The sequence below is a fragment of the Aethalodelphis obliquidens genome, unplaced genomic scaffold, assembly GCF_003676395.1.
Source record: "Aethalodelphis obliquidens isolate GAN/ISIS:26980383/991018 unplaced genomic scaffold, ASM367639v1 scaffold57, whole genome shotgun sequence".
In the NCBI taxonomy this organism is placed as follows: Eukaryota; Metazoa; Chordata; class Mammalia; order Artiodactyla; family Delphinidae; genus Aethalodelphis; species Aethalodelphis obliquidens.
In genome coordinates, this window is record NW_020838001.1 from 9,620,518 (window position 1) to 9,643,541 (window position 23,024).

General features: G+C 45.3%; 1 protein-coding gene across 2 annotated transcripts in view; it reads left to right on the forward strand.

Annotated features, from left to right (window-relative positions):
• ZFP64 (ZFP64 zinc finger protein) overlaps positions 1-23,024 on the forward strand; it is a 78,087-nt gene that overhangs the window by 47,834 nt on the left and 7,229 nt on the right. Inside the window, exons 1-3 of one of the 2 annotated variants that reach the window (XM_027086968.1) lie at positions 11,078-11,243; positions 16,865-17,014; positions 17,184-17,246. In XM_027086968.1, coding sequence (XP_026942769.1) covers positions 11,138-11,243; positions 16,865-17,014; positions 17,184-17,246 — 319 coding nt within the window. In that variant the 5' untranslated portion in view covers positions 11,078-11,137. Of the gene's footprint in view, positions 1-11,077; positions 11,244-16,864; positions 17,015-17,183; positions 17,247-23,024 lie in introns of those variants that run through there. The other variant, XM_027086967.1, reaches the window with a different exon arrangement.

Sequence of the window (23,024 nt, forward strand, 5' to 3'; positions counted from 1 at the left end):
TTGGCTTTATCATATATCTCATTATGATATTTTTAATTGAAAAGCTAATACATGCAAAGAGTGGAAAAATTCAAACATTCCAACATGGTATATGATGAAAAATTATTCTCCTTTCCACATCAGATCCCCAACTAACTTCCCAAAAGCAATCACGTGTTTACATATGCTTATATGTATAGTTTTTGTTTCTTCTTTTTCCTGATTTCCTTTTAACGGCCCGTTACTCAACTTACCATCTTGTCGTTTGCCTTTCTTTTTTCTTTCATTTAACAATATATCTTTCATTCAGGATCCATTCATAAAAGCTTATTAAGCACCTACTCTGCTGTACCAGACACTTTTTCCATAAACCAGGCACCCTGAATGGGTGGAGTAGTTCTGCTCTCCTCCCTCAGGGCCAAAAATTCAGAAATCATCCCATGTCACCTCATGTGAAACTAGTTCATTCTTTTTTTTTTTTTTTTTTTTGGCTGCATTGGGTCTTCGTTGCTGCGCAAGGGCTTTCTCTAGTTGTGGCAGGGGCTCTAGCAGGGGCTACACTTCGTTGCCGTATGCAGGCTTCTCTCGTTATGGAGCACAGGCTCTATGTGCATGGACTTCAGTAGTTGGGGCACACAGGCTCAATAGTTGTGGCTCGTGGGCTGTAGAGCTCAGGCTCAGTAGTTGTGGTGCACGGGCTTAGTTGCTTCACGGCATGTGGGATCTTCCCAGACCAGAGCTCGAACCTGTGTCCCCTGCATTGGCAGGCGGATTCTTAACCACTGTGCCGCACCACCAAGGAAGTACGAAACGAGTTCTTTTTTTTCTCTTAATAAATTTATGTATTTAATTTTGGCTGCGTTGGGTCTTCGTTGCTGCACGTGGACTTTCTCTAGTTGTGGTGAGCCGGGGGCTACTCTTCCTTGCAGTGCACAGGCTTCTCATTGTTGTGGCTTCTCTTGCTGCAGAGCACGGGCTCTAGGTGCGCAGGCTTCAGTAGTTGTGGCTCGCGGGCTCTAGAGTGCAGTCTCAGTAGTTGTGGCACACAGGCTTAGTTGCTCCGCGGCATGTGGGATCTTCCCAGACCAGGGCTTGAACCCATATCCCTTGCATTGGCAGGTGGACTCTTAACCACTGCGCCACCAGGAAAGTCCAAAACTAGTTTATTCTTAAAGGGACTTTTAAACCAGGGCTTAAATGCCTATAAGACCCAGGTGACAACAGAAATGTACGAAGGTATCTGCAACACAAAACAATAAACATTTGGAATCCCTGGCGGTCCAGTGGTTAGGACTCTGTGCTTCTACTGCAGGGGGCATGGGTTCAATCCCTGGTCAGGGAATTAAGATCCCGCATGCTGCATGGCAAGGCCAAAAAAAAAAAAAAAAAAATTATGATGTAACAATAAACGTTTGACCACCAGGTGTGCAGGAGATCAGAAGTTGGAACTAAAATGTGTTAGTTCTGGGAATTCTTGGGTATTTTCTCTGCTATAAATGAAACTCAGCTATTCCACATTTGGTTGATTGGTTGGTTTCTTCCTTTTGCTCGGCCCCTTGCCCTCTATTCTGTGTCTTTTACACACCTCATGGTTTCTCCTTCCATAGGGTTTTCGCTTCCTCCTGACTTTAGGTGAGGGGAGGTCCTCTCTGGCCTTTCTCTATAGCTCGCCCACATTTTTCCAGCACTCTGTTGGTTACAAGGAACAGAAAACACACTAAAACTAGCAGAAGTAAGAAGACTTCCTGGACAGATACTAGGTAGTTTCCAAAATCGAAGAAAGAAACACAGGGTTCAGGGCTGCTCCCCGGACCTTGAGACCTAAACCAGGGAGATGGTCGTGTGTAGCGTCTTTTTTCACGATCGTGCTCTTCACTGCTGGCCTTTGCTTGTTCTTATTCTTTCCTCCTAAGGTGGGTTTTGTAAACTTGCTAGAAAGTTATGGGCACAGTTGGCAACCCCAACTTAACATCAGCCAATGCGGCAAATCCAGAGGGTAGTCCTTCTGTCTCTGCTTTTGGACATAAACACGCCAGGAATGGTGCGCCCAGTGCCAGAGCACATCTGTGGTCAGGCAGACACAGTGGGTTAGGCTGAGCCCATCCTGGTCGGTGGCCTACTCATCTGGCTATCAGTGGCTTTCCATAAGTGGCACCCCTACCAGAACTAGTTCCCCAAAGGAAGGAGGGTAGCATGGTTACACAAAACCATGAATATTCATTGCCAAGGCCCTGAGCCTCGGACCCCTCTGCTAACTACCTCCTTCTCTGCGCATTTTCCAGACTTTCCTTGGGGATCCACTCCACCCCCTCTTTCAGCCTATATGCTTCAAATGGGGCTAACACACCCCCTTCATGAGGGGAGGGCACGTATCCCATGCTTGGCCAATCACAGTACCCCGTGACCTTGGTCAAGGTTATAAGTCCAAAAGCAAGGGTTAGCAAGTTTATTCTATAAAGCAACAGAAAGAGTTGCTGGTTTCAACAGAAATAATTGATAGTAAATAGTTATCATCTCTGTTGTAGCTCCTCAGTTCTGTAGTTCTAGCACAAAAGTAGCCATGGATAACATATAAATGCATGATGCTCTGTTCCAATAAAGCCTTATTTACAGAAACAGGCAAGTGGGCCAGATTTGGTCCACAGGCCATAGTTTGCCAAATCTTGGTCCAAAGGATGGGTATATCTGTCACTCAAACCAGTCAGGCACAATGTAGGTATTCAATAAAATATAGAATAATGGTTATTACATTTTAATTAGTTTTTAAAGTTATTATAGTGTAAGGGTAGTAGGTAGGTGGCAGCCAGTAATAAATAATAATAACTAATAAACTTGATTCTTTACTATTTGTCAATCCCTTTATATATATTTCCATTTTAATACTCAGAAAAACCATTTGGGGTAGGTAGAATTATTATCCTCATCTTACAGATGAGGAAACTGAGGCTCGAGGAGGTTAAGAGACTTGTTCAAAATCACACATCTCTGAAGAGCTGGACTCTGGTGAGATAATATATGTAAAATATGTTCTAAAATGCTACTCAGCACACGGTGAGCCTCTGTGAATACTCACTCTTCTCATTGTCATCGTCATAGTCATCACTACCACCACTGTTGTTGCGTCTCAGGTTAGGAGAGGTTGAGTAACCTTCCCAAGCCAGGCCTAGGATCTGCCTCTGGATGTGTCCAAGTTTAAAAGGGAGAGAGGGGAAAGGAGAAATAGGAAATGGTTTAATTATACCCTTCTTGCTATACAAAGCCTTTGCATCTACTCCCTACCCATGTCCTGTCTCCAGCACTCTGCCCACCTCCAGCCAGACCGAGGTTCCTCAAAAGTGCCACAGCTGGTCTTTGCACAAGCTATTCCCTCTGCCTGGGACCCTTCTCACCTCATTTCTCTGTCTGCCCCAGACCTGCTCTTCCTACACCTCTGGGGTTATGAATCTGCCTCTTGCAGGAAGCTTTCCCTGACCACTGTGTGAGTCCTTTTTTTCTTTTCTTTTCTTTTTTAATACAGCCTGTGTGAGTCTTTATCACACTGTATTGTAACTGTTTACTTATTTTTCCTCTTGATTACTCTGTGACTTCCTTGAAGGCTTACTGTTGCATTCCTAGAGGTTAGTATCATACCTCACACCCAGATAGAACCCAGTTAATATTTGTAAACAAGTGAATGGTTCTGGAACAAGCCCTGGTAGAATATGTCAGTCAGGGAGACCGTATGCCATAGATATGGAACACGAAAAGAACCTGAAAATGACAGTTGGTCTGGGAGATTTCAGTGTCACCAGAAAAGGATTGGAAACTCATTTTTCTCAAGAGTAGGTAAGACAACTGACCAGCTCAGGCCTGCCACACCCAGCCGCACGTCTAGAAGCTTAGAATTCCTATTCTTGGATAACATTCCTCTACAGTTCAGGAACTTCCAAATCTGTAGGTGTTAGCAGGTGAATTGGAGGCTGTTTTCACTATAAAGGTCCTGATCCACATTGTTGCTTACACAGTATCCTCTTCCAGTATTTCATCTCATCATTTCAAATTCTAATCCATGAAGGGAAGGGGCTGCAGTGGGGGAGGAGAAGGGAAAGAAGAGGAAGAACTGAGGGTCTGTATCGTGGTTATTTCCATTTTCAATTAAGACTGTGCCCTAGTGACTTTTTAACTAGCTTTTTTTTTTAATTTTAAAAGTTAATATGCTGATGGGAATATAAATTAATATGGCCACATTGGGATAGAGTTTGGCATTTCCTAGGAAATTTGAACGTAAGCATATGCTCCGATCCAGGCATTCCTCCCACACTGCATTTCTCAAACTTACCATGCGTGAGAATCACTAAGGGATCTTGTTAAAATGCAGATCCTAGGCTTAGAGAAACTTACACATGTGAATCAGGAAAGCTGTGCAAGAATGTTCATAGCTACCTTGCTCTTAATTACAAATTGGAGTCCACCCACTGGCAATGAAGGTGTAGATGAAGTGTGATATAGTCACAGGGTAACGATGAATGAACCACAGCTGCCTGCAGCAACGTGTTGACTCTCACAGGCTTAAAGGAGCAAGTGAAGGAAAATTAGTCATACTGTTCAACAAGTGGCAACACTAAGCAACATAGGTGACAAAACTATTTTTAAATAATTATTACACAAAATTAGCAATCGTGGAAGAAGGTGGCAGAAAGAAGGAGAAGCTGATGGATAGGAATATGTGAAGGGCTTCTTTAGTACTAAGAATGTTCTGTATCTTACGGTGCTGATGGTTACTCAGGTGTTGTTCCTTAAATTGCACGTTTATGTTTTATACATTCTTGTATGTGTGCCAAATTTTCAAACTTAAAAGACTGTAAAAAGGTATATAGCAAGATGTCCGTCACTCAGACAACTGCATCACAAATACTGCTGTCCTGTCCCCAGAGCTAACTCATGTTACCAGCAACCTGGTCTCCTCTGCATTCACAAGTTTGTGTGTGTATGTGTGTAGATGTATATATGTTAAATTTGATATAGAGAGATGCTGTTACATATATGTATTTACATACATATATACACATACACACAACAGCATTACTTGTGTTCTTTTCTGTCCTTTAAATATTTCACCTAATACATCCTGAAAATATTCCATCAGTGCACAGAGAAATACATTATTCTTTTTATAGTCATAAAGAATTTATTCTATTTTATGACAGAACCATAATTTAGTAATTTTAATGATTAATTTTTAACCATAAAGTGGTATGTGAACACACTCCCTATTTTTAAAAAATGTTACTAAGGATAATGTTCTCTTACGCATACCTGTGGAAGTTTTAGGTTCTCCAATCCTTCCCCTCTGAATCTACTCCCTGCCGCCACCTTGCTTAACTCATAGCCGGTGTGCATCCTGCCAGGACTTTCGTCCTCTGGATTTTCATTTTCACCACTGAAAACATATGTGGGCTTGAATATGTGTTTATGTCTATGTAGAACTTACTTTTCCTCTTCAATGCAGTATAGCTGGAGCTCTAGCCATCCCTATAAACATAAAACTGGCTGATTACTTTTATTTGCTGCCTGGTATGGCTAAACCACAGTTGAATCTAACCATTCCCCTATTGTTGTACACTTAGGTTGTTTCTCAAGTTGTTTGCGATGACAGTAGTGTTGCAACAAACATCCCTGGACTCGTCCCCTTGTGCACATGTGCAAGCATTTCTCTATAGGAGATGGAAAGCAGAACTGATAAACCCTTAGGAGGGCATATCTAAAGATTGATGGCCAGATTGCCCTCCAAAGTGGCTATAACCGTTCACACTCCCACTAACAATGCATTAGAAGACTAATCTCCCTTCACTCTTAGTAAAAGTAGATGTTATCAGCAGTCTTAATTTTTATTGAGCTGATAGGCGAAAGAAAGGACGACTTTATGGTGAATATTCATTCCCTTATAGTTAGTGATGCTGAACGCCTCTTATAAGTTTGTTGCCCAGAATCTGCATTTAACACGATCCCCAGGTCATTCTTCTGCACATTAAAGTTTGAGAAGCACTGGAGTCAGAATCTGTATCTTAACAAGGTCCCCAGTGATGCCCATGCACAGTGTGAGGAGTGCAGTGGGGGAGGAATAGCTGGATCATAGCATACGCTCACTTTTACTAATATGTGTGGGGTTGTGTTTATCTTTTCTATTCAGACAGGATATAAAACAGCGCTTCAATGTATTTTTAACTTGCACTTCTTTAATCGTAAGTGAGCTTGGACTTTTTTTTTCAAATTCTTACAGGCATATTTTTCTTCTCTGGAAACCAGGTAGTCACTGAATCTTCTTACTTTGCTTCAAACACACGAAAGCTGATCTCCTGGGGGCTTTTGCTGTTATGGTTTTCTCTCCCTTGGAACGTTCTCTCCCTGATTCTTCCCAGGGCTGCCTATTATATTCAGGTTTTAGCTCAAAGGTCACTTCTAGCGAAACTCAGGTACCGCCCCTACTACCACTCTTCATCTCGCCACCCCGTTTCACCTTGACCGTGGCCCCCACCCCTATTTGAAATGACCTGCACACTCGTTCTTTCCTTCCTTCTCTGACTGCCCTGCTGGATCTTGTGTGTCTTGCCTATCTCTCCATACCCAGCACCTGGAACAGAGCCAGGCCACAGTCTAGACTCAAATTATCGTCAGATGAACAAATAAATGAACTCTCGGCAGATGAAGAAATGAGATTTGCTCCTGTCTAGCTTTACGCCCCACTGAGGCATCACTTTTACCTGGATAAACATTTCTTGATTCATTCCTGTATCCACAGCGGAAAATACTAGGTGGTAACGACAGAAGTCCAGTGAGGTAGCTTTAGGAGAACACGACCCGAGCAAGGTGCTCAGCCCCACGGGAAGCCCAGGACAATCAGAGAGACAATTATGTTTTTATCTATTTCTCTTAAAAAAGAAAGCAATTACTTGACCAGTATTAAATAATATTATAGTGCTCATTTAGTATATATAGAGAAACTGGTATAAAGGCATGGAAGTCTGCAACTCAGAAGGGTTGGGTAATGCCAGTACAGGCTTGTGTGCTTCCAGTTTATTCCCACGTAAAACAGAATATCTGTCCCAAGTTCATTGGAAGCACCAATTCTTCTGTTTTTTTTTTTTTTTTTGGCTCTGCCGCACAGCTTGTGGGATCTTAGTTCCTCAACCAGGGATCGAACCTGGGCCCTCAGCAGTGAAAGCGCCAAATCCTAACCACTGGACCACCAGGGAATTCCCGGAACCACCAATTCTAGATGAGCATCAGCTATTTTTACAGATAACTGTAACTCTTACCCTACTCTTATACATAACATTTACAGAGTGCTGCCTCTGTAGTAGACATTGTTCCATGTACTTTCTATATATGTATTCATTCATCCTCACAACCACCCTGGCTGTATTAGCATCGCCATTTTATTGAAGAGAAAACTGGGGTACAAGGCAGCTTTCTCAAGGTCACATGGTAAAAGAGCCAGGATTCTCACCCAGGCTGGCCCCAGTCCATGTGCTTCGTAATGACATGATACTGCCTCTGGAATCTTTGTAATGCTTTGTAAGATGTCGAATGACCGGGAGAATCTTCTGTATAATTCAGAGGTACACTTCACCTCTTGGCAAAATACTTAAGTTATGAAAGTTACAAATATACTCCGTTTTTCTTTTACAAAGGGACAAGCATTGAAAATTTATTGACTTTCTTTTTGAAGAAAGGGAACTACCTAACAACCATTAAAAAAAAAATCAGGATACAGGTGATATACATATAAAGAATGAGAAAATGCTTTCCAAGAGAAACATGCTATGGAGTGAGTATTTGAAATGCATGTTTGGCCATGATTCCCTTGTGAGGTGATTTTGTTGCTGAAAATAATGAAAAGTTGTCACCTGTAAAGACCTCTATCTGCGTGTTTAAATTTGGCAACAGAATTTCCTAATCTGTTTAAACATCTTCCAAATAAAGAGCTTCAGTGGGTTTGAAATCCAGTTGTTAAAGATATAGTTTAGGGTTTCCCTAGGGTTTCCCTGGTGGCACAGTGGTTGAGAGTCCACCTGCCAATGCAGGGGACACGGGTTCGTGCCCCGGTCCGGGAAGATCCAACATGCCGCGGAGCGGCTGGGCCCGTGAGCCATGGCCTCTGAGCCTGCGCGTCCGGAGCCTGTGCTCTGCAACAGGAGAGACCACAACAGTGAGAGGCCCGCGTACTGCAAAAAAAAAAAAAAAAGATATCGTTTAGGTTAAGCTCTTCAGGTTAATTTGTAGAAGCCCCAGGTTGATTATCAGGGGAAATGAAAATTTACGAGCTGGATTTCAAAGAAAATAGTCAATTTGTGTAACTGGCGAATGGGATTAAAAAGGGAGAACCATGATTTAAGCATAGCCAATGATACTTTGTTTTTTTCTATATATCCTGTGAGGTTTTTTTTTTTCTCTTCAGTTTTTCAGTGATAACCCTTGAAATCAAGCCATTAAAACCAAACATGGTAATAAACTTAATTTAGGACCATAACATTGAATGGATGTATTATAAAATACTAAAACAGTGCCTTCAAAAAAGGAAGCAAGTTTTAATCTGTTGCTGTCATTATATTTGTAGAAAATATTGATAATTTACTTTGCCTTTTGTTGAAATATATTCAAGGAAAATGCAAATCAAAACCGTAGTGAAATATCATTGTATGTCAATTTGATTGGCAAAAATTAAGACATCTGACAATACGGAGTGTGGTAAAGGATTTGACTCCACGGTACCTCTTACCTTGCTGGGGGAAGTGTAGACTGGTGCCTCCACTGTGGCATCATTTCTTACATAGTCACTTACAATCCAACCAATGTATACATTCATTTAAGAAACTGACACTTTTTAGAAAGATCATAGCTGCATTATTCACGTGGCAAAGACAGGGAAACAACCCAAGTGCCCATCAACAGGATGGCAGATGAACCAACTGTGATATTTTCACACCATGGAATATTACACATCAGTCAAACTGGTTGAACAACAGTGATAATTTGGATGATCTTAGCAATATAATAAATGCGGGGGAGGAGTAATTACTGGAAGATTACATACCCTTTTCATGAAGTTCTTTAAAAATTAAAATTTAAGGAATACATGTAGGTGCAAAAAAGACTTGCTAAGAAAAAAAAAAACAAAGGAATGAAGAATGAAGGGTTTAGGTGGATGGCTATTAAATTCGAGGAGGGGATGAAGGGGGATAGATGAGAAATGCAGGTTATGGTTAAGGTCCTAGCTTGGGTCAGTGAGTTCCCTGGTATTAATTATATCTTAATAAGCCAAGCAACAAACAACCAACCAGACAAATACAGGTCAGCGACAGATCAGGGATGACAACGGGTCTTGTACCAAAGATTGGTTAATCCAGTTGTGTGCACCTGAACTGAAGAAATTATTTCTATCCATAGCAAATACAAACACAGGTACGCACCTCAAGTAGTAAAAAGCGGGTATCAGATGCCTCCCAACCTCCCGGCTGGGTGCTTTTCCTTCATCAACTTCCCCAGAGGCAAACATTGGCCCCTAGAGATCCTTCTGAGACATTCCAAAAGGTCACACGATAAACAGAAGCACACACGTATGTTTTGAAATGGCTTTACATATATGTGTACCTAGACACATATACACACAGACCAAAGAAAACTTCAAAAGTTGCTTTTTAAAAATTTATCTCGAAAATTTAACCTTGAGTGACTTCACCTGGCTTTACACAAACATCCCTACAATCAATTCACAACTTGAAAATCAACGGGAAGTTTGAGGAAAACAGCTCCTTTTTAAAGAAATATAAAAATGCTCTTCTTGCAGACAGTCCCCTAGGGTTTGTCAAGGGTAACCCCACAGAAGGTGAATTACAGGACGCTGCGAAACCCCACAGGGCCGGAGCAAGCCACGGCAGAAAAGCTCACCGCGGCGATGTTAGAAATACGGATTCCCAGTCCCCGCCCCACGGATTCAGAGCTGAACACGGGTCTTTTTTAACCAAGGCCCCCACGTGACTCTCAGGTTCGGGCAAGCTTGGGGCACAGCCCCGCCTTAAGTAACTCCCCAATGGAAGAAGTAAACATCTGGGGCTTGTAGGTGGCTTTCTTGCTCCCTGTTGGATGTCGTTTACCTGGTGCAAGGAGGGGTCCCCTCGGGTCTCATCAAGGGCCCAGCCAGTCTGAGCACGAACGCCAATTAGCTCAACCCCCCCGAGGACCACGCCTCAGTCGCCTGCTGGGCGGGGCCCGCGCCCCTGTCGGCCCCAGGCCTCTTTCCTCCGTGTGGTCTCAGACCCCGGGCGCCGGGGGCTGGGGGAGAGATGCTGCATGGAAATAGAGATGCCTGGGCTCCGCCGCCTGAAGCCAAAACTTCCGGAATCTGCATTTTTAACCAACTCTTCCAGGACCAGTAAGTTCACCCTGCCGTTGGAGACGCACTAGCCTCATTTAAATTTTAAATTCGAATATGCAGCCACGAGTGGAGGTCGTGCTTCTCAACCTTGGTTGCCCTTCAGAATAACCTGGGGAAGCTTTTTAAAATATATATACACCAATGCCCAGGTTTCAGTCCAGACCAATTAAGGCAGAATCTAAAAGCGCGGCCTCTGCGGCAACAGCCGCAAAGGCATCACCTGGGAGCTCGTTAGAAATACAGACGCTCAGGCCCCACCCCAGACCCACTGAGTCAGAATCTGCATTTTAACGAGATCCCCAGTGATTCGCGCGCACATTAAATTGGAGGGGAGCCGTGCTTATAAAATTTTAATGGGCAAACGAATCACCTGGGGATCTCGTTAAAATGCAGATACGGTTTCTCAAACTTAAATGTGCATGCGAATCACCTGGGGAGCTTGTTAAAATGCAGATTCTGATTCAGCGAGTCTGGGGTGGAGCCCGAGAGTCTGCATTTCTAACGAGCTTCCCAGGTGGTGCGGGCTTCCCGGGTGTGGACCGCGCTTCCCCTGGAGTCCCGCGGTCTTGGCTCCGGGCCAATCAGCCGTCAGGGCTCTTGATAAATCGCCCTGTTCGGCTGAGGAGCAGAATTGCCGGGACATGCGCGCTCCGGCCGAGGGAGGGGGTAATTTCCGAACTCCGGGAATTGGTTGTGTGAGGCTGGCCGCTCGCAGGGACTCGCCAGAGCCCTGGTCCTCACGCCATGTCGCGGCGCAAGCAGGCCAGGCCCCAGCATCTCGGCTCCGAGGAGCCGCAGCCTGAGCGCCAGGAGTTCGCCGAGGCGGCCCCGGAGGTGCTGGGGGAGCCGGGTGAGTAGTGCTGCGGACGTCCGGCCCGGGGGGCTGGAGGCAGTTTCTCGGACGTTCCCCAGAGCCGCGCGGGTGCGAGGTCCCGGCTACCGGGCGTGGAAGGGTGGGTGAAGCTTCCAACCCGAGTTCTGGGTCTCGGGCCTTGCTGACCCCACCTTGGTAAGTTACACCCCCCCACACACACACACCTCGTAAATTCACCCTCCTCGGGTAAATTACGTCGCTCCCCGAGGGGATTCCTGCATCCACTCCCCTCCCCCCAAGCGCTGTGAAATGACGGTTCATCTCCCGAACACGTTGGAAGGATGCTCTGAGACCCCTTTGGAGGCTGTCTTCGGGGTGCGCCGGCACCCGGGTGCCGGACCTCCTTGGCGCTGGGCTGGAGCTGAGCGCCTGGAAGCTGGGCGCTCCGAGACCCGCGCCCCAGGCGTTTTCTTGAGGGATGGGGGGAGATGTCTGTAAAATGTCTGAGCTTCTGCCGGGACCTGGGGCTAGGTGCTGGAGAGACACAGCAACCAACAAGGAGGATAGAATTCCGACCCTCCTGGAGCTCATGGCCCAGTGGAGGCGAGAAAGATGGCACGTGAGATAAAGCGGCGGAGCGTGAGGTGTGTTAGCGCGGAGCGCCGGCCTGGGAGGGGGTTGTCCCGGGAAGGCCTCTCTGTGGAGGGCAGCCTCGAGTAACACTCTGGAGGTTGTGAGGGAGCGAGCGGTGGAGATGGCCGAGGGAAGAGCACTCAGGCAGAGGGAACAGCACGTGCAGAGGCCTCGGGCGTCAGCGAGGCTGGGGCTTCGAGGCGCGTCCGATTGAGGTTTTGAGAAGTGACGGGAGCCCCGGGCTCCGATAAGGACTTTGACTTCTACTGTGAGCGAAGTGGAGCCACGTTGGGGGCGGGGAGCGAGCAGGGTGCCGCGGTGGGATCTAACAGGCTCACCCCGGCTGCCACCGGGCTAGAGGTGGTCCGGGAGAAGCCTAGGGACCCCGGCCTACCCTAGGCCCCCGGGTCAGTATTTCTCACCCGGTGGGCCTTGGAGACTCTGCTTCTGAAGAGCCTGCAAGTAGGGAGCTTCGAGAACTCGCCGAATTCTCAGGCTCCCACCACCCCCTGCACTGCTGTAATCTCAGGGGTGGGGTGGAGTCGGGGACTCTGCATTTCTAAGGCGCTTCCCCTTCTGATTATCTTGCACTCAGGTAAGACAATGTAGGTTCTTACTTGACGGTCCCTCTACCCGCCACCTTCCCTCCCGCCCGGGGGTCGCTGCTGCCTTTTGCTTAGCAAGGGGGTAGTGAGAGGAGTTTTAGCAGAACTTTCTTCTCTTCTCTCCCTTCCGAGCATTTTCCTGGCTCGGAAAGGGAGAGGGGGATCTAGTCTCTTCTGCCAGAAGGATCAGACTTCCAGCAGCAGGTCTGTCTGGTGGGCTTTGCTACGCTCCCGAGGAGGTGGTGGAGGAAAGCAGAAGCTTAAAGTCACTCCTAAGCTAATAGTTCGGCATCACGCTTTAGTTTTAAATACAGTCCTAAAAATAAAACCAAAGAAGACCAACCCTTTAGATAAATAGCTAATTAAACAAAATGTTTCAAGAAACTCTTAACATTGCCTTTGGAGGGAACTGGGTAGCTGGGGAGTGGGGTTGGAGACTTTTCACAGTAACTTTTGGATTATACCTATTAAGGCTCTACTACCTATTCCAATAAACAAAGTTTCTTTAAAGAAAAAAAAAAACCTAAAGCTTGGCTGGATGGAACTCCTATAACCAAAATATCCTGTCTTTGTGCGCAAGGTCTAGAGTGGCGATAGGTGGGTGGAACCGGAGTGGGGTTCCACCCTAACCCTAGGGTGGGGTTCCTGCGGTGGGAGCAAGGCTTCTCCTGATCCTCTGTAAAAGAATTGGGGAGGTATTGGGGATGTTGAGTCTTTGGGGGAAGCGATCATAAAAGACAATTCCTGAGTAAACCCGGGCTGTTCAAAGTGAGTGCCATGGGCTGCTTTTTCTTCCTGCAGACAGCGCTTGGAGGGCACCTCCTGGAGCCTTGCCCTGTGTTTGGAGGGGTTGGGGAGGGTGCTGTGTGTTGTGCAGCACTGTGGGTGCCAGGGCACCCCAACACCAGCCGCCGCTGGGGGGAAAAGCAGCCTTGCAACTGATGTTCCCCTTCCATGCGTTTTAGGTCTGTTATGATGCTGAGTTAGAAGCCCGCCTTTTTTTTTTTTTAAGGTTGGGCCACTCTTAATTTGCAGATGGCTTTGCAACTCACCTAGCTTTTGGAGGAGACAGAACAGAGCAGGTCAGTTGGTAGACTTCAATCATAAGAGGGGCAGGATAACAACCTTACCAAAGGAACATCAACAAAGGGTTAAAATGGCCGCAGTGCTAAACTGAGTTCTGTCAGATGTGGCCCCAACCCCATCTTTCAGACTAGAAGGGCCTCTGCCCTTTCTCAGGAGAGAAGGCTTCTGACCTTCCTTGCTTTCCTGGATGCTTAAAATTGAAGGAGGAAGGCGCCTTTAGAAGCTCTGCATGCCTCTGCCATAGTGACCCTTTATAGCCTTGGGCACAGTTTTCTGATAGCTTTAACCCATCCATCTCCCTTCTACCTTCAAGCCCTCAAACTTGCATTGCTCAGTGTGTTTTCCACTCCCTGAGAATCCGGTGGCTCGTGTGTGTACACATCAGTGAATAAAACCAGTTACGTTTATACAATGCTGACTTATGTATAAGGTTCTTTTACGTATATACATTAAAGAACTTAACCTTCATCTAAACCTGTGAGATGGGGGCCATAATCCTCACTTTACATATGTGGAAACTGAGGAACAGGGAAGTTGAGTAACTTACTCGGTCACACAGCCAGTAAAGGATAGAATTGAAATTTGGAACTTATCACCTGGCTTCCCAGTCAGTTTGCTAAATCATTGTGCTTTACAGCCTCTCACTTGGATTTCAGCTTTTCAGTCTTCCTTGGTTTCTGTGGGATTAAAAACCCTCAATAGTTTAATGGCTTTCTTTAACATGTGAATTGCTGAACAATGCTAGGTTTTGTGTCTTCCTCTGAGGGGCAGAGCGATGGACTTCACATCTGGCGAGTGTGGGTTCTAATTGGCTGAAACCATCTAGCCCTGCGGCCTTGAGCAGCATCTCTTCCGAGCCGGTATCTCTTCTGGAAGAGCAGAAATTCTCAAAATGTGGTCCCCAGACCAACAGCATCAGCTGGGAGCTTGTTAGAAATGAAGCATTGCCAGCCCCACTCCAGACCTACTGAGTCAGGAACTGCAGAGGCGGAGCCCAAGCCACCTGTACCTTAACAAGCCCTCCAGGTGATTGTGATGCACAGGTTTTTTGAGTAGTGCTGGCTTGGAGTTACACTTCTGCCACTTTAATGAGCATAGGCGTCACCTGGGGATCTTGTTAAAGTGCAGATTCTGTAGGCCTGGGACCTGAGGTTCTGCATTTCTAACAAGCTCTCAGGTCACGCTGATGTTAGTGCTCTGAGGACCACCGTTTGAGTAGCAAAGGCTTAAAGAGCAGTATGAGGATATCACTTGGAGTGCTTTAAAAATGCAGGTTCCTGGGCCCACCCCCAGTTAAGTCTGGATGAGGCTTTGGAAACTACATTTAAGCCGCAATTCAGGTGATTCTGATGTGGGTGTGGAGGCCGTCCTGTGCATCATAGGATGTTTAGCAACGTCCCTGGCCTCTGCCCACTAGGTGCCACTATCGCAAACGTGTGCACATGATCATGACAATCAAAAACGTCCCCAGGTATTGCAAAATGGCCCCCAGTTGAAAGCTATGGGACTAGGTCAGTTGTTCAGACCCTGTCAAGGGGCTTCAAGCACCACAGCTACTTGGATGTGATAGCTGCAGTCCTTTACCTGAAGCCCTGTAATAGCATTGACTCAGTGGAGGCCGGGCGCTGTACCAAGAATTTACATTGTTCATCTCTTAACTCTGAGGCAGGTCAGTGATACCTTTTTACAGATAACCTTTCTGAGCCTCAGTTTACTTAAGTTGCCCATAGTCACACAGCTAGCACGTGGCTAAGCAAACCCTATGCTTGGAACTGAAGCCCTTATCAGTGTGTTCTACAGCTTCTCATGGTAAGAAGGTTTACCTTAACAAACCTAGCAAGAAAGATGGAATCCACCTTCTATAACTGGGGCCAAAAGTCCCTGACCTTGGCCTGTAATTCATAAACTAGTTAATATATTCTTTAAGACTTAAGATTGTGCTCCGCAACGGGAGAGGCCACAACAGTGAGAGGCCTGTGTACCGCAAAAAAAAAAAAAAAAAAAAACCTTAAGATATTGACAGCACCTCTTTTTACTTTGGTCTTAAATCTACTTGGAGAGAAATCACTTTACAATCTTCTAGGAGTACTTAGGCTTTGTTATAGAAATTTTTAAACCTGCACATTAGATTGAACCCTATGAAATTATCCGATCATTTTGGCCCACAGAAACAGCAGTTTCACCTAGCTTAGCCTTACTAACAGAGAGAATGATACAGTGAACTTCGTGGACTAGATGCTCAGTTTCAACAACTAGTTACAGTGGCCAATCTTGTTTCTTCTGTGCAGCCATTCCCCTCCCTGGATTATTTTGAATCACATCAGACATATGCAATTTATAAACAGCCATTTGTAAACTATTAGAATGCTTTTTAGAACTTTAATTTCATCTTCACACCTTTATTAAAAAAAATTCCCTTATCAAACTTTCAGTTAGTGTTTGCACTTCCCATGGTCTTAAATGGCTTTTACAATATGTTTAAATCGGGATCCAAAAAGGTCCTGATACTACAGACCATCTCAAATCGTTTAGTCTCTGATTTTTCTTTCTCCTCCTCCATCTTTCAAGTTGAAACAGTGGCATTTTGTCCTGGAAAGCAGTGGCACTTGAAGTGTGGTCTGTGACCTGTTACTGAGTTAGGTCAAAATAAATTCGGAAGTGGAGAGTAAGCACTTAAAGACAGCTCGACATCCACCTTTCTGTCATATCTAATAATGTTTGGGCTTTTGTCTTATTCCACTTTTCTCATAATTTGTCTTTATTTTATAAAAAAATACTGGTCTGGGCTTCCCTGGTGGCGCAGTGGTTGAGAGTCCGCCTGCCGATGCAGGGGACACAGGTTCATGCCCCGGTCCGGGAAGATCCCACGTGCCGCGGAGCAGCTGGGCCCGTGAGCCATGGCCGCTGAGCCTGCGCGTCCGGAGCCTGTGCTCCGCAACGGGAGAGGCCACAGCAGTGAGGGGCCCGTGTACAGCAACAACAACAAAAAATACTGGTCTGACGGATTGGAAATTATTCTATGTACCAGGTCTTCCCCACGTTGTTCGAGAAGCACTGCTGCAAAGTTTTGCAGTCTGGATCTTGGCAGTTGGGTCCCTGTCACGATACCGTGTTCCTTTGTCCCCGGTACTTCCTGGAAATTGGTAAAGAGGAAGAGGATTATTAAGACCAGAGTGTGCATGGCTTCTAACTTGTGATGTTTGGGGTTTTGTTTCTGTTTTTTTTGTGGGGTGCGGGGGGTGGTAGGTGAAATAAGCCCAAACCTGCTATAACACTTACCGTGGTGCTCATATTTGAGAAATTAAGTAACACTTCTTATTGTCTCAATTTCAGCTTCAGAACTAGATAATGATGTTCCAAAACCAACTTGTCCCTCCGCTGATAGCAGTGATACCCAGAAAGCCCCTGTCACAGCTCTTCCCTCTGAGTCAAAGGAACAAACAGCAACCCTTGGGGAGAGGACCTTCAACTGCTGCTATCCAGGTAAGAGTAAACTCGAGGCACTGAACCCTTCTCTGTACGGGGCTCGGTCACAGGAGCTTAGCATCCGTTCGCTCACTGACTCAGCACGTGACTTGCCAGAATTTCAGATTCCTAGTAGCTTTCCTCTTTGAGGTTATTTATATTAAGGGAACCTGTTTTTCTTTTCTAGGTTGCCACTTCAAAACTGTTCATGGCATGAAAGATTTGGACCGCCATCTAAGAATCCACACTGGTAGGTATCCATTCATTTGTTCAAAACTTGAGTGTTAAAAAAACCCAAGGATGTGGATATGAACGAAGTGCTGGGCGTATAGTGGCAAGCAGGACAGAAACAGTCTCTCTGCCTCATGAAACTTAGTCTAGTGGGAGGGTCTGGGACCTAAAAAGTCACGAAGGCAATAATGGTAACTAACAGGCAAGGGGAAAAGTACCAGGACTGTAGTAGGGGATTTGATCCAGGCTGGTCATGACAGGCTTTTCGGAGGAAGAGACTCTCAAGTTAAACTTGAGAGATGGCTAAGGGACTTGCCGGGCGGTCCAGTGGTTAAGACTCTGTGCTTCCACTGCAGGGGGCGCAGGTTCTATCCCTGGTCCAGGAATTAGATCCTGCATGCTGCATGGTGAAAAGAAAAAAGAGAAAAACAGAAAGATGGCTGAGTAACCAGATGAGGAGAAGGAAGGGTTCCAGGCAGAGGGAACCGCAGTGCAAAGGCTTGGAGGGAGCAGAAGCAGGATGGGTGTGAGGTGAAGTTGGGGAGGCGGGGAGAGGCAGGGGAGGGGGACACAGAGGCCCTGTGGCCATAGGAACCTTAGATAAGAGCAGTGAAGTTGCTTCTCGAAGGTGCCTTCAGAGCAACCAGCTGCTAAGAATACAGAGAAACCATACGTGCTGGAGCAAAGGAATGCGTGATCACGAACCACGTTCTGCACACTGCGTACGGCCTGTTATCGTGTCCATTTGTCTAACTGTTATCTGTGGCTGCTTTGTTACCAATAATGTAACAGTAAGCCCATTACATATTAACAATTTTATGAAAAATAACTTTTCTGGCCCTACAGTGGGGTTATTGAGTAGTTGCTGGGGATTGCATGTTGCACAAAGCCTAAGATGTATTATACTCTCTGGTTCTTTCCATAAACTTTGCCAACCTCTGGTCTCTAGTGTAGACTCTATAGTAGCCTGTATGAGTTGGGATACTGATGTCTTTGCTCTCAGAGAAACCAAACTAAGTGACTGAAACACAATCAGATTTATTTCTCTCAAGTACAATTTAAGAAGTAAATAGTCCACAGCTGGTGGAATAGCTGGCAGCCTAAACATACAGCTTCGTCTCCTGGTCCAAGGCAGCTGCTCTAGAACTCAGTCTCTCAACCAGTGGAAAAAAGAAGCAGGAGGAAGGGCTCACAGCGTGCCTTCCCTCAGGTCATGCCCCAGAAGCAGCATCCCCTGTGACTTAGCGGTATAATGAGCAGACTCAGTCGTGGCCACATCAGGCACGGAGGGGGGCTGGAAAATGGCTTCAAGAAGGGCAGCCATACGCCCAGCTAAAACCCTGAAGCTCCATCATTAAGAAGACAGCTTTCTGGACAACCAGTCTGTACTGGAAATGGGCGTCGTGCTATGGAAACTAGAGAACAAAGGGTCAACTTTGCCTGCGAAGGGTGGATCGTGAAAGGCCTCCTAGTGAAGCCTTGAAAGGCAAGGTTGCCAGGATGATGCCGGTGAGAGCACGCAGACTGTGGGAGCCATTTGAACAAAGATGACCCCCCCTTCCTCCCCAGCAGGGTGGCCTGGCTAGGCAACTTCAAAGTGGGTGACTCTGCCCTGAGGATAACTGAGCAATCCTCCATTGGGGCGGTGCTACTGCCATCTAGTGGGTGGGGGCCAGAGGTGCTGCCGAAATCCTGCAATGCACAGGACAGGCCCTACAAAGAACTGTCAGGCCCCAATGTCAACAGCACCAGGTGGACCTAGAGAGCTAGGCAGGGGCTGGATTGATGTTTTATCGAGGTGATACAGAGCATGATGGGGATACAGAAAGTATAAGGCAAGGCCCTGTCCTTGGTGGGGTTCACTGAGTCAGGGATGCATATGTAGGGCAGACCCGTGCTTCTCTGGTAGGTATACACTTGAGCTGCTTCTCTGGATCCAAGGCAGTTGCTCTACTTCTCTGAATCTCTTACCCAGTGGAAGATAGGAGTGGGGCCTGGGGGGCTCACAGCATCTATCCCTCTGGGCATGACCCAGAAGTAGTATCCCTTATGACTCATGGAATAGTGAGTAAGCAACTAAAGGTTGCATAAAAGCAAAGTATTTCAGTCCTGTGACAGTCCAGGCAAGGTGGCCGGGCCCCATGGTTTCAGGGACTCGGTCTCTTCTTTTGTTGCTTTGATATCCCAGTGATGTAGCTCTCATTGGTGTGGTCTGAGGTGGCTTACTGCACCTTAAAGGCACATCCTAGAAGTTACACACATCATCTGAATTGACGCCCATTTGGCCAGAACTTAGTCACATGGCCACTCTTAGCTGTGGAAATGAGGGCCGGGAGCTTGAAATCTTCAATCTGTGTGGCAAGTGCCCAGCTACAAAGAGAAGGTTCTATTACCAAGAAAAAGAACTTACATAGACCCAATGCCATCTCTGCCCCAGCTGTTAGTGGGAGGCAAGGATGGCAGTGTATGTGTGGCTCATCACTTAAGGACCTTGGCCAAATGGGTAGAACATTGGTTTCCCAGCCACTGCTTGAGATCTTTTACGCTTCAAAACTGAAGATCCCCAAAGTGGTTTTTTTTTATCGACAGTTACTGCATTAAAAGTTAGAACGAAAACTTTAAAACATTATTCATTTAAAAATAACAGTAGACGACTTCCCTGATGGTCCAGTGGTTAAGACTCCACGCTTCCAGTGCAGGGAGTGCGGGTTCAGTCCCTGGTCAGGGAACTAAGATCCCACATGCTGTACCACGTGGCCAAAAAAAAAGTAAATTATTTTTAAAAAACAGTAAGCTCATTATATATAAACACTTCTATGAAAAGTAACTATTTTCCAAAACTGTGATAAGTAACATTGTATACACATTTGCACACCTGTCTTAATAGCTGGATTCTCATCCCTCTATTTGAGTATACAGTCTATTGCCATGTGTTCCTTTGGAGGATATGAAGAAAATCTGGCCTCTCATATAATGTAACTGGAAATGGAGGAGGTTTTTTTTTGTTTTTTGCGGTACGCGGGCCTCTCACTGTTGTGGCCTCTCCCGTTGCGGAGCACAGGCTCCAGACGCGCAGGCTCAGCGGCCATGGCTCACGGGCCCAGCCGCTCCGCGGCATGTGGGATCTTCCCGGACCGGGGCACGAACCCGTGTCCCCTGCATCGGCAGGCGGACTCTCAACCACTGCGCCACCAGGGAAGCCCTAGAGGAGTATTTTGATAACCTTTTCAGATAATACTACACCAAAATACAACAAATGATAGTTCGTTAAAGACTAGTTGCTGTATAGAATTTGCAGTCATATCCATAAATTTTTCAAACTGTTAAGTTAAAATCCATTCATTAGTTTGTTTTCCACTTTGAATGGCTCCTACCCAGGCTTGATTTGACATACACTGGACGTCTGGGAAAATGTAAGTTTTACTAACTTGTATAATTGTTCCAAATGTTGACCCATTTCATTGTAACATAGGAGAAAATCACATTTAATATTACCAATCTCATCAGAAGTATCTAAGAACTAGGATGCTGCGGGCCCAGGGTAATGGGGATATATGTTCTGAAATCCGAACTTTTCTTTTAGAATCCAAAAGTTAACCTCACAGTATCATCAGTAACGTTCCTTGACACGACAGTCTCAGTTAGTTCATATTTTAGAAAACATCGGCCAAATACCAAATCTGAAAATAATCATGGTTCTTCAGTTCTTTCAAGTCAAAATGGTGCAGCATAAGAAAAGCACCCAGTTTTCAGTGCAGTCGTCCCACAAGCACTTGTTCTGAAGCCAACTAGCATAGTTTGGTTTACAGCAGACTTTTTTAAAAATATAATTGACATTTTTAATAGGGAAATTTGCCATTCAGATTTCAAATATACTAAATAAGTTAAATATTAAAGTATATGACTTACTGGCAAATATAGGAGGACAAATTTATGGGGGGAGATAGACAGGCAAAAACAATTAGCAAAGACCACAAAGAAGGCAGATTAAATATGACTAAAGTTAAAGCTTACAATAAGATACGATTAAGGAGTTAAGACAAGTGTCCTACAAGAAATGTGCAATGTGGGGCAGAGTTCATCTTCAGAACACACAGGATGCCTACAAATCAAAGATCAGTCCAACGGAAAAGGACTTGAACAAGCAGTCACTTAAGACGTAGAAGTGCCAATATTCACATGAAAAGCCCACAAGGAGTAAAGTCCAAAAGAAACGAGTGCTGTATTTCCTCAGTCGGCTAGCTGGAAAGTTCTAAATTAAGACCGTGAGAGGGAAGAGATACGGGAACATATGTATATGTATTTAAACATAATAAAAGCACATTAAACTATATTTAAGTACAGTTGGCTGTCAAACTGTTCATCGTGTGGTATTTTAATACACTAAACCCTCGCTTTTCTGAAGTGTGGTACAGACCAGAAAGGTCACCACCACCTGGGAGCTCGTTAGAAACACAGAATCTTAGTCCCCACCCAGGCCCACTGAATCTGAAACTGCATTTTACTTTGTTTCTATGAGCTCAGCTTGAGAAATGGGGAGATGTTGGTCAAAGGGTACAGACTTGTAGTTATTAGAGGAATGAGTCCTAGGGATCAAATGTACAGCATAGTGACTGTAGTTAACAGTTCTGTGTTATATACTTGAAAGTTGCTACGAATGGATCTGAAATGTTCTCACCACTAAATGGTAACTGAGGTGATCGAGGTGTTAAGTAACCTTATTGTGGTCATCATTTCTCATGATATACATGTATTAAACCATCACATCGTATACCTTAAACCTACACAATTTCATGTATCAATTATATCTCAAAGCTGTGAAAAAATCTGCATTTTAATGAGACCTCACCCCCAGATGATTCGCTGGCACAGGAGCACTGAAGCTCTGCAGTTAATTTTCAGATCCAGTGGCTGGTCTACTATCTTAATTGTGAAGTAGTGATGAGCATAAAGGATACTGAGAACTACAGCAAGTAGAATGTGGTCTGAACATGGCTCGTGTCTATTAATGGAGGTCTCGGGTACCATTGTTATGGTTTATTGACTACATCCATAATTGGAGGAAATGCTAAATTCCAGTTAGAGGTAATGGAGATAAAAATTTAATCCTTTCTCATGCAAGGTCTTGGATCCCCTAAATTGTATCCATGAGGCCCAAAATAAGAACCCCTGCTCTGGTTGAGAATCCGCCTGCCAGTGGAGGGAACACAGGTTCGATCCCTGCTCCAGGAAGATCCCACATGCCGTGGAGCAACTAAGCCCATACGCCACAACTACTGAGCCTGTGCTCTAGAGCCTGTGAGCCACAACTCCTGAGCCCACATTGCTGCAGCTACTGAAGCCCACACACCTAGAGCCCATGCTCCACAACGAGAGAAGCCACTGCAATGAGAAGCCCGCACACTGCAATGAAGAGTAGCCCTCGCTCGCCGCAACTAGAGAAAGCCCGCACGCAGCAACGAAGACCCAACAGAGCCAAAAATAAATAAATAAAGTAAATTCATTAAAAAAAAAAAAAAAAAGAAACCCTGCTCTTCACAGGGAATAAAGCAAGCCAATATTTTATAATAACTATAAGTGGAATATAACCTTTAAAATTGTGAATCACTGTTGTACACCTGAAATATAGAATATTGTACATCAACTATACTTAAAAAAAAAAAAAAAACCTGATCTGGAATGTTACAGGTCATCTTGGGCAAGAGAAGCGAGTGTAGCCAACCAGACACTGGCTGTTTTTTGTTGTTTGTTTTTGTTTTGTTTTGTTTTGGCCACACCGAGTGGCTTGCAGGATCTT